Consider the following 12,171-nt stretch of genomic DNA (forward strand, 5'->3'; position numbering starts at 1 on the left):
CCAACACGATAATAATAGGGTCTGGCTTATTGAGTTTCAATTACAGCCGGCTGCTCTGGTATGGGGCTTTCGGACCTGCCCTAACAAGTACCCCACCAAGATGGGGAAAACCTCCTAGCGATGGTCGCGTGACTCACGAACAATGACAAAAAAACACTTAAAATTCTTTACTAAAAAAGTGGGGATATTATCATATAGAAAACAAAAGATAACTGAAATAATTTAAATTATTATTGAAATACCTTTTGCAACACTGACCTTTTGGTACGAATATTAGAAAAGCAATTGGTAAAGAAGCAAGGAAATTACCGTAAATATAGGTATAAATTATATTGAAATACGTTTTCCAACACTTTTATATGCTGAAAATAACCTATGCAACACTGATCGCATATTGCACAAGTTATACTTTAATCATTTACATCAGCCTAATTACCCAACCAAATATCCAGCGATGAGTTGGGCAACGTTTCAAGATACTTGGCCAGTGTCAAACCCGAGAAGCATAAGTGCCAGGTAAACCAGTCACGTATGGTGTGCAATCACGCACACACCTCTGGCCCCCGGGTTTGTAGATGCCTTTTTCATATCTGATATCCCGCCAAACGAAGAGCTTGGGCCCCTGTGTCTGCCCATTCATTGCCATGTTTGCCCACGTCGTCGCCAGTCGTAAAATGCAAATTGCATGCAATCAACGCGTTTTTCGTTTAATTATTATGAGAATTTTTTCAGCTTTTTTCGCTGGCACGGAACGTGCCAAGTGCCATTCGCGAACAGCAGCAAAAACAACTTGATCCGCCCGGCGGATTTCAGATACAGATACTGTACTACGGGTATTATCGGCCTTTGTCTGGGCCGCCCGGGGGCTGCCATTTTCAATTAAATTACCGGGCGCTGGGCGCAAATTGCGGTGGTCCGCTGGTCCTATACCATTGTTGATCTATGTGTGTGCAAAATAAAATTCCACTCTAATTAATTTACATTATTTATTGGTTTCGCAATACTACACTACCAATTTGGTGGGGCCCCCACACAACTAATTAATTTAAGACTCCCAGCCACGTGATCTACATACAAGCCGGGGCAAAGAAATTGTAAATTGTGCGAGCATTAATTTAAATTTAGACTTCATTCAAAAATGACAGAATCGTTTTATTTTTCGCCTTTTTTCCACCCATCAGCCTCCGCTCGCTGACTTTGCTTTAATTTATCGCGGTTTTGGGCAAGAGACATTGAACTCGAAAGTGTGTGAAGGCATTTTATTTGTTTGTTTCTGTTTCTGTTTCTGTTTAAGGCGTGGGCGGCTGACAATGAAATGCAAATGTTGGCTAAATAAACGAGCGGGGAAATATGTTAATTGGAACATTGACAGCTAAGTGATTTTTTCGTTAATTCCGATGAACAATTTCTGGGGCTTAAAATGAGTAAAAAAATTCTTAGTGAACAAATTTGTTTGTGAATGCAGCAAAGGTAAATGGGAAACGACTGCAGTTTTTGTGCTTATACAAATAATAAATATGGTAATTCAGTAAAAGCTAAATTTGAAACAAAATAATACAAAAAATAAAGAAAAAAAACAATACAAAATAAAACAAAAAAATCAAAATAGATTTAAATTAAACAAAATTCATTTATTTTCAAATCACTTTTTTAATCTCTAAACATGGGAACCATAGAATCAACATTCTTGTTATTTTTTTGGCTAACCTCTCAACGGGGATGGGTGAAAACCAGTTGAATAAAACTATTCCATCCAAATCAGGGCATCTCTCACACACAACTGGCTCTCCTGCAGAGCTGGAAATAGCGCCAAGAATTTTCCATAAAAAGGCATTCTCAATTTGGTTTCGGAATTCTCGTACTTCACGATACGTGACTGGGAGTTGTAATCTGCAGGAAGGAGCGAAAACCACATAGCACGCACACTCCACTCGGATCGAGAATAATATTTGAATTGCAAAATGGAGTGGACAAAACACAAATATAATTTGTGCAGTATATGCAAAATTGATTAGATTGGGTGCGGTTTGGCCTGGAACAATGTTCGCTTTATGGAAAATTGAAATTAGTTGACTTCATCCCCCATCAAAGCCCCCTGAAAACCCCTCCGCACAGGAATACCCAGCCTGACACGTTAAATGGCATGCATAATTGAATTATCGAGTGGGTGAATTGTGGACAAAACGGGGTCGAGGCAATGTGCAGTAGTAGTAGGTGGTATCGTACAAATCCAGATAGCAGATACAACAATGAAGGTGTTTTGCTGTCTCCAATTTCGGCCAGTTGAAACAATTCCATGTCAATTGCAGGGCGTAATTAAATGGAGAAAGGGACGCAATTGTGCTGGTCGGTAGTGTGTTTGAAATCTAATAGAATTGCCGCAGGCAACATGCATGCGTGAGTATCTCGGTTGCTGTTTGGATTTACGAGCCATTCACAACAGCAACCGACAATGGAAATTGCAATCCTGCCGCATGTCCTGTGGAAAACTGCTTGTGTATGCACATGCAAGCCAAATAAACGTAATAATAAAATTGTTGCATACCAACCACTCGGTCTCCTCTCCGAATGTGCTCTGAAATTCAGACTCTGAATATATGGTATGCAAATGATAAAGGGGATTGCTACTTTTGGGGTGAATGGTATACGCAATTTGCTGTGCATATGTATGCCCGATAGAGGTCGATATTTTAAGTAGCACGGCGAAAAACAACTACTTAGCTCGAGCTTGAGTGATTTAAGCAACATTTAGTTTACCCATCAAAAAGTTACCTATTAAATTGCCATGAATTAATAGCAGTGGATACACATTTATTCAATCATTAGCTTGCATGTTCGGTGCTATTATTTTGGCGGTAACTGTTTGAATTTGGATTTTTGCAATTTGCATATCCCCTTTTGTTGAACGCTTACCGCTCGGCATGATTGAAGGGTGAAAAACACTTCAATTAGGGTTCTTTACTTGTGGGCGTTCACTGTACGTACCTGGGCACTGTTAATCACTCGCCGGCCAGAAAGTGAGGAAGGGAACGCAAAGCGCTAAAATAACAATTTAACAACTTGTTCAAGACGAGCCACTTTGCCCTCCTTCACCTGTCATCCCGCCGTCGCTACCCTGCCACCACTCTACCACTCTAGCCGTGCCTCTCATACCTCTCGTACCCCTCAGACCCGGTAAAAGCGCTCAACCTCGTTATTGTCATTACCATTATATGAATGTATGCATGAACAATGCTCGGGTAATTATTGTTTTGGGGACAGACAGAGGCGATTGCGTGACTCGAGCACATTTGTTTTGTTTACGGAAAGTAATTGCAAAAGTTGTTTCAATTTTGCCCAACAGCGATAGCAGGCCAACCGACGAGGAGAGGGTTAACAACGATCGCTCCTGAAAACTGTAAACGCAAACGCAACTGGGGGAATGGAGCCGGGCAAACAATGCATAATTGGCATCAGCTTAATGCTTTAACTTGCCAAGTGCCAGTGGCAAAAAATAAAATGCAAAATGCTACCAACCGCCCACCCAAAATACAGCATCAAAAACGCATTTACAACGCCCACGCAAACGATGGCGCTGGGCGAAAAGTTTTTAGTTCAACAGGGGGAAAAAAATAAAAAAGAAAACTATATGTGTGTATAAAAAATTTGTAAAATAGTGAGGTGGGCGTGTGGGAGTGGCCAACGTTCTTTTTGTGCCATTTTCTTCGTTGCTTTGTTGAAATTACAATTTTCTTCTGCTATGTGCTCTCTTTTTCGGCATTTTTCCCCCGCGCTGCACATCCGGCGCAAAAAGTGCATGAAAAGCGCAAAAATGGCACAACTACTATATATCTCCTTCCTCTTCTGTATTTTTCACTTTTTTTTTTCTTGTTGCTGCACTGCATGGGGAAAAAGAAGAGGAGCAGCAGAACAAGTCGGACAGTCGGACTGGCTTTTAGTCATTTTAGCATTTCAGCCATTCAGTCAGCGAGTCATTCGCATGTTATCCACTTGGTTAGGGTGATCCAGAGGATTGAACCTGCTGGAAATGTAAAATGTACGTTACCCTAATTTTGGCCTTGATTTCGACATTATGGTCACACTGCCTTTGACCACAGCGTGACCAACGTGCAAAAAAAAGCGTAATCAAAAATTCTACGGTTGTAATTCAGCAAACTTTAATGTAAAAAGGAAAAATTAAATTGAATAAGGAATAATTTATATTTAATACAAGATCAGAAATATAAAACAATGCTTATTGCTGACACACCCTAATAGACTCTTTTTCAGTTTACTCGCATTCGTTCTTGCCTTCTCTATTTTCCTGCTATGAACTGCAAACCAACAGGAAAAAATATAAAAATGTTTTTTGCGAGCTTTTGCCCGAAAATGTTTGTGAATTATTTAAGGGGAAACCAAAGCATCCCAAACTAAACAAAAAATAAATGTGCTGGGAGTAGAAGAGTGCTGCTGTGAGCCACTTAAAATTCAACTTGCTAAATGAATTTCAGGCCGAATTTTGCCAGCCGTCAGATATTTTTCATCTTTCCATTTATTCGCTTCCAACAGCATCTCAATCTATACATTTTTGATTTTGCCATTTGCATTTCTGGTTCATTGTGTGTGCGTCATTTTGATGGCTTTTAATTGAAAATTAAACGCAAACCATTGATTTGTTTTCTGATGAAATACATTTATAATGTGAGCCTTCCTATTTAATTGCAATTGTAACTAATTGGAAATTATCATTGTTCTCATTGCAGGTTGGTATTTAATTACTCTGACTGTGACCACTATTTGTGTGTAAGTTTTCTGATAATTTATTATGTATAATTATTGTCCTTGTGGTGATTGGAATTCAAATGTGAAAACGGGTGGATATTAATGATGTCTTGCACATAGCAAGAAATAGAATTTATTTCAGAAGGTTGATTGGATTTTCCTCAGCCTTTTACTGGATTTTAACTTCCATTGAATGCGACTTTCACCTTGGCTGAGCAAATCGCAAAAAAGAAGGGACAACGAGTGAGTCATTGAGATAAATAGCATGGGCATTTGGCAAATTGAAATCAAATCGATGGCGGCGAATCAAATTGAAGTCCCTCGCAGCGGCAAAATACGAAAACACGAATCAAACTTTGACTCTGGCTGGCGATGGGAGAAAGAGGGAAATATCCGAAAGTGCGCCAAATGCAACTAAGCGATACATAATGCCGAAAAGAAAACAGAAATCCCCACCGAGCCCCGACGATGCCAGCCAGATAAAAGATGATTGAATGCAACTGGCTGGCGCTGAATCCCCTTCCTGCCCCCAGAAAAGCCCCTGCCTTCTTGTCTGATTAACATAAATCGTGCTGGCTGCTGCTGCCTGCCGCTGCCCGACTATATCTTATTTCGATTTTCGTTCCTCGCCTCTGGTTTGTTTGGTTTTATTTGGCTTTGTTTTGTTTTCTTTCCCCCAAATGAACTACGGGCTTATGCAAAAGCTCGGATGGCGGCAAGGCAACGCCAGAAATTGAATGGAGGCGAGCTGAAAAATAAAAAATAAATAAAAACGAAAGGGGCTCCACTGAAATGAAATTCAAATGGGGAAGGAGCAGAGGCAGGAGCTCTCGAGCAGGAGCTGGATGTGGATGTGGATGTGGATGTGCTGCCCAGCAGCACCACATCAGTGCCTGCCTGCTGACTTTTATTGCAATCGCAGGTCTCGAATTTAGCGCAGTCTCCAACTTTGAATTCAGAGACAGGGGCAGAAAGTTAACCCACATCCAGCCCAGTTATCAAGTCGGTTTTTAAAGACCAACTTATGATCCTAACTTATAAAATTGTGGGCTGAAACCATAGCAAATATACATTTAAAAAATAATTACACAAAATTAATGATACATCTTGAAATAATGATATATATATATATGATAAAACTTAAAATGATGACATATATATTTGATAGATCTTAAAATATTTCACTTAAAATGTGTAAAATTAACTAAAGCTAATTTTTTGAGACCAAGAGTCATAAAAATAAAATATTTGCGTATAAGAGTTACGGCTTCCTTTGATAACCTTCCCATAAAGTTATCAGCATTATGCAAACATGCCATGTTCCGCCCCGAAAACTATGACTAAACCCAATCCAATCTGGACTTCCTTTGTTCCGAAAATCGAATCTTTTTAAAGGCAATCAGAAATCGAAAACAGAGACGGGTTAAAGTTTTTGCCGCTGCTGCTGCTGATGATGAGCATGAGAATGATGTTGCTGTCGGACTCCTCTGGCCTTCTTCCTTTGGGTTCTCTGGGTTTTTATCTTTCGGTTCGCTTTTTTGATTTTGTTTCCCTCGCTTCGGTTTGAACTTCATTGTTGGCTCGCTTAAAATTCCAAACAGCAAATTGCAACTGCCAACAATTTCGAGGCTATCAGTGGCATAGCATCAGGCAACCACGTCGCTGGTGGCTGCTGCTGTTGCTTGTGTTGCTCCTGCTGCTGTTGCTGCTGCTGCTGCTGCTGGTGGTGGAGATGCTGATGTTGCTCCTACCACTGGCAGTAATTTTATGCAAGATGCTATCTCAACACACCTCAACACGCCTGCTGGCAGAGAGGCAGAGAAATGCATGTAAACCATTTCACTGGGTTCTGCTTCTTGGCAATGTGGCTGCCTGTGTTGCTGTTGCTGCTGTTGTTGCTGCTGTTGCAAGTATGACAAACAGCCTGCTGCCGTCTTTTGAATGGAATTCAATTCCCATGCAGCAGGGGCAGCGGCGCAACAGCGCAACCCTAGACGTCTCTCACATCTCGTGCCTTTTGTCTGCCTTTTATCTGCTGATGTTGCTGCCGTCGCTGCTGTTGCTGCTGCTGCTGTCGTTGCTGTTGCTGCTGCTTCTCGGCACAGCGGCAATACTTGTTCAGCTCGTTTGCCGCTGTCCCCCTGCTGATGTTGCTGCTGCAGTTATTGCCATTGTATCTTGATGCCTTTCAAGTGCCAATTGTGCGACCGCCCCGAACCTTTTTTCTGTGTTTTTTTTTTTCCTTCTCATTTTTTGCGAGACAAACTTATTGCTTATTTAATTTAAGGTGGGAATTTCAGCGTTTTCCCCTTCTTTACTTTTGTGTCACGAGCGAATTTATTCAAATTGAGTTGATAATAGTTGCGTTACTGCCGCTTCTGCCGCTGCTGCCATTCAAGTGTTAATTGTTGTCGGCACCCTCTGAGGAGATTTGCGCGGTGTATTTAATAAATATTTGCTCGGCAACAATAAGCGACTGTCAAGTTTAATCAACAATGAGAACAGCATTGGCTCTTTTATGGACAACCCCAGAGCTCTGGTCCAGAGTAATTCACGATTTCCTGCTGTAATTGAAAAGATACCAAGACAAGTTGCTGCCGTAGCAGCAGCAGCAACATTTCAACCAGTCGCCGGGAGTCGCGGCAGTGCATTAATTATTCATGAGTTGTCGCGCAGGCGACATTGCAGCGAGCAGCAGCCCCAGCAGCAGCAGCAGCCCCAGCAGCAGCAACATTAGCGGCAGCAACAACTCGGAGACAGCGGCAACATAATTATTCATGCGCGCTTATCGCCAGTAAGGTAGGCAACACCATTTTAACCACAAGCGGATTATAATTATCAACAGTTGCCATCAGAACTGACAGACGGACAGACATACGGACAGAGATACGGACGGACAGTTGCTACTTGGAGGCGATGCAGCAGCAGCAACAACGTGTTGCTGGCGGTGCACAATGCAGGGGTAACAGAGCCGTAATGACCATGCTGATGATGATAATGATGATGAAGCCAAAAACGCGCAGCAGCAAATATAATTACACGGCCAACAACAAGACAGACAGCTGCTTTAATTGATGTTGATTGCTATCAACAACACTGCCTCCGAGTTCTTCGCATTTCGGCCGGGGTCTCTCGAGCTCGAATTCTTTTCATTGCCCTCTTTTGTCAGAGGTGGAGACCTTTCCAAAATAATCAACTTTAGGAAACGGGGAAAAACGAGCAGAAACAATGGAAAACAAAATCTTTTATTGCATGTCAGCGCGGCATTAGGAGCAATCTTGGCCAAAACAACTAAATTAGCATTACTAAGTTGTGCTTGGATGATGCCTAATCGAAAAGGGATCATATAAAGAGCAACGCCCCTGCTATTAAAATTATATGTACAGTAAATCAAGCGAAAGTATTAAGTACATTAACTAAAGATAGTAAAATGAAACTCGTGCCTAAAAAAGCTGCACAAAAAAAAGTATCTTAATTATCGGTTTACATATAAACACACCATAATACAAAGCTCATTAAAGGAATATGGCCAAATGTAAATTATTAGAATTATAAGCTGCTGACATTCAGCGATTAACCTATTGTTTTAACTTTGCCCATTGTTTTGAGAGAGACTAAACTGTTGTGGCTTATAAATGGGATTTACAAATTCAAATTAACCTCATCCCAAAGATCAACTGGAAAACACAAATGTTCAACAAATAAAATACAAAGTTAAATGCAATAAAGTAGACGCATTAAATGGAAATTAGTAGACAAGCTGCTTGGGTTTTAATAATTTTTCCTTTTGGGCCTTACTTTTTGCTTACATATTATGTTTTTTTGGCACCCCCATAATGGGCCATAAATCGGATTTATAATTTAGCTGCTGCAGCTAATGCTCGCACATATATTTATTTTATGCTTTAATATACACATTTATTTTCCGGACCATTTGGGTTTATTACCCCCGGGCGGTAGTTAAGATAATTCGTTGGTAATTGAAACTGGGTGGCGATTGTCAAGGCAACTTTTTATTCCGTATTTATATTTCGCCGGTTCGGCAGAAGTCCTGTGTGACGAATCAATCAGAATTTAATTTGCCACCGCTTCCCCCAGTAAGCATTTAATTTTAATTAACATTTTTGAATTGCACAAAAAGAGCACTTCCCCTCTCTCTTTCCACTGGGTGTATTTATCCAGTAAAAATCTCCATTCAGGCCGTCTCTTTTGCACACGGAATGGAGTTTCCGGAAGAGCGACAGGGAGCGCAGGAGCGAGAGAAAGAGAGCGAGCGGCGGCAGCCATGTTTGTTGTGTGGCGCTCGTTCGTTAAAGCCTGGCTGTGCGAGCGAGATAGCAACAGGCTGCTACAACTTTTGGCGCATGTTGAGCTGCGCATGCAAAAAAAGGCCAAAAGGAAGAGCAAAAGGAAGGGGATGGGCTGGGAATGTGAAAAGGAAGGTGGTGGAGAAGGGGATGCGAATGGTAGCGGTGGAGGGGGAAGGCGATGGGGAAGGGGTCGGTGGAGCTAGCTGGAGCGGAAGGAGCTGGGGGGAATGGGAAACTTTGCGACGCCTGCTGGCTTTTAGTTTGCCTTTTAAATGTTTAAACGATTAAGTCGAATTTTAATTTGGCCGCAAAGCATAACACGACTCTACACACACACACACACACACTGCTTGCTTGGCCGCCTGTGTGCGAGTCTGTTTTTTGCCCCTGGGTGCGGACCGAAAACTAACAGAAATGTAAAGCAGGCAATAAAGTGGCAACACGCTGACTTTGCCCATAAACCAACTAACCGAATCCGTTTGGGGGCGTCTCTTTCTGCCCGCGTCTTGTTGTTGCCTGTCCACTTAGAGATGGAAGTGCAGACGATAAACGATAGACATGCAAATCAGTGGGGCCAGGCCAGTGATTTATGCTTGTTTGATTCAATCAATAGAAAGAGTGAGAGCAAATAAGAAAGCACACTTAATAAATAGCCATATTTTAATTTGCTAAACAGTTTTAAATCAATATTTGCATTGTCTTGTCTACCGGCATTGTTAACTCTTTTGAACATTTGCTTATCTGGCTTATCTTCTTCTTCTTGGAAAAGTTCCATTAAAAAGAAATAACATTGTGTAGAAGCAAAAGAAACTGGGGAATTTAGTATAAACATGCACGAATGGAGACTTAAAGTAAATATTAGATCGGGTTAGACGATTAGGTTTACTTTGAAATATAAGCTTAATTTAACACTCTTGGTCTGCAAGATGGCTTTTTCACTTTGTTTTATTACTCTATACAGCTCTTAATATTTTACCTCCATAAACCCCAGTTGTTCATCGGCCCCTTGGGAAGCTGAGGTGGCCAAGTGGAGGATGAATGAAATATAAACGAGTCTCTGGCCTTAAGAGGCCAAGTACCATGGCAGCCAGAAGATGACTCGACTTTTCCCTTTCTCTCTCGATCCATCTGCATCTCTGTCACTCTGCCGACACTCATTAATGTTTAAAGTGTTTTATGATATGCATAATTGCTTGTACAGATAATAAAGTTTTCTGCCCGACCATTGACCACCCCCGCTTGGCTTTTGGCCCCTTGGGTCATTTGTCCATTCACTTAATTAAAATGCAAATGGAAATTCTTCAAATGGCTTGCAGTACGGCGGAAAAGCGATGGGGGGAAATGAAATGCTGGAGAAAGAGAAACGTGCATATCTATGTCCCTGATAATGACAGGTTCCCCGTTCCACGACTCTGTAGGCGAGAAAAAGGATGCTTTCTAAGAAATATTGTTTAATATTGTTTTTTTGTGCGAGATTAATAAAAACGTTGGCTATTTGTATTGATTCTATTCTCAGAACGAGGTGTTTAAAATAGCTTACGATCTAGGACTATTATAATTCTCACTTTCATGAGAGCCACTCCCATCATTGTGTTTCTATTTCCCTTTTTATCAGTGTACTCCCGATATTTGCGGAAGTTTCCCCCTGTGCATTGTCTTTGTGGCTCCTGTATCTGTTGGTGTTGCTACTGCTACCGAGTTTACGACGCGTGAACGGCAACAGCAACTCATCCACAAGGGAAGAGGCGACAAAATCCTCTGCTTTTTGTTCCCCTTAACAAGAGGGCGAAGCGATCTTCGGCGCTTCTGCATCGTCAGCTTCTTGCTGCCCCTTTTTTTATCAGTTTTTGTTTTTATTGTACAAGCGTTTCCAGTGAATTTTTCGATGATATCTTTGAATGTTAACATTCACAAAAGCGTAAAAATTGTTGCCCCTCTTGCTTTTCAGCCCTCTTGATTCCCTCGCTTCGCCTGCCCCTCGCCGCGTTCCGGCATTAGTTTATATATCGGCTTTATGAGGCACTTTTACTGCTCAACCTCTGCTCCGGACCCTTATTCCTCCATGTGTGTGCGTTCGTTTGGGTATTAAGTGAAATTCTTTTGTGTCGACAAGCGAAAATAAAATTCACACACTGCCGAACGTGCCGCAGAGAAAGAGGGGAGAATAAGCTGTATACTGAGGGAAAAGAAGGGGTCTGTTTTGATTTTTAAAATTAAAAAATTACTTTCATGTTAGATTTAAATTGACTTTTGACAGAGCTCCGATACGGGATACAGTATGGTAATGTTTTTAACATCGAGGACCTATTTCTTTAATAGATTTTTTAATCAAAGATGAAATCAAACCTGGAAACGTATGGTATGGGATGGCTACCTTTTACATAAGTATATTATTATAAACCTAGAAAAGGGTCTTGTCTATGTTAAAATACCATCATCTTCTAAGTATTCCCAAATTTACTGTGCGATTTCAACACGAAATCTGTACACTTCTGTTAAAATATCACATAGGAATATATTTTTCAGTGCGGTTGAAAGGAGGCGGGGTGAAACCGAGTCACACAATGGTTTTTAGAGGGAAGGACGAAGGGTTGCCGGTTGTTTAACTGGCAACTGGGACTTGATGATGATGCCGCTCTGCTCGGCTCCGCACCTTGCCTCGCCTCGCCTCGCCTCTTGTGTCTCCTTCACCTTGTATTTTTTGTATTTTTACCTGGCGGGCGCAATCTCTCACAATAACAACAGCAACAAAATCGGGAGGGAAAAAGGTGCAAAAGCAACAACAAAGGAACCGAAAACGAGCGACTGACGGAGTGAGAACAGCAACAACAACGGCAACAACAGCGCGCAGCAACAACGAAATACACCCAATGACAAGCTGCTCGGCAATTTGACATAATTTATACGTCAAATTACTGCAAATTGATGCTAAATGGCTTCAAATTGAATTGACTGGCGCAGAAGAGGCAGCAACAACAACAACAACAACAACAGATTGTATGTGAACGAAAAAAATACGAAAAAAGAAGCAACAACTACAACAAGAAAATGTAGCGCCCTGGCGGCGAAAATGGCAACAACAACCATGGAAACAACGTGG

General features: G+C 41.4%; 2 protein-coding genes across 3 annotated transcripts in view; one reads left to right on the top strand and one right to left on the bottom strand.

Annotated features, from left to right (window-relative positions):
• Positions 1 to 12,171, top strand: part of LOC108029977 (pneumococcal serine-rich repeat protein) — an 85,694-nt gene that overhangs the window by 41,575 nt on the left and 31,948 nt on the right. The window lies entirely within an intron of this gene.
• On the bottom strand, positions 5,835 to 7,772 carry LOC122818170 (nuclear transcription factor Y subunit beta). The gene is given in 2 exon segments (XM_050887331.1): positions 5,835 to 6,898; positions 6,901 to 7,772. Coding segments are annotated over 2 exon segments (258 nt in total). The 5' UTR covers positions 7,012 to 7,772; the 3' UTR covers positions 5,835 to 6,751.

Source organism: Drosophila biarmipes, chromosome 2R, assembly GCF_025231255.1.
Source record: "Drosophila biarmipes strain raj3 chromosome 2R, RU_DBia_V1.1, whole genome shotgun sequence".
In the NCBI taxonomy this organism is placed as follows: Eukaryota; Metazoa; Arthropoda; class Insecta; order Diptera; family Drosophilidae; genus Drosophila; species Drosophila biarmipes.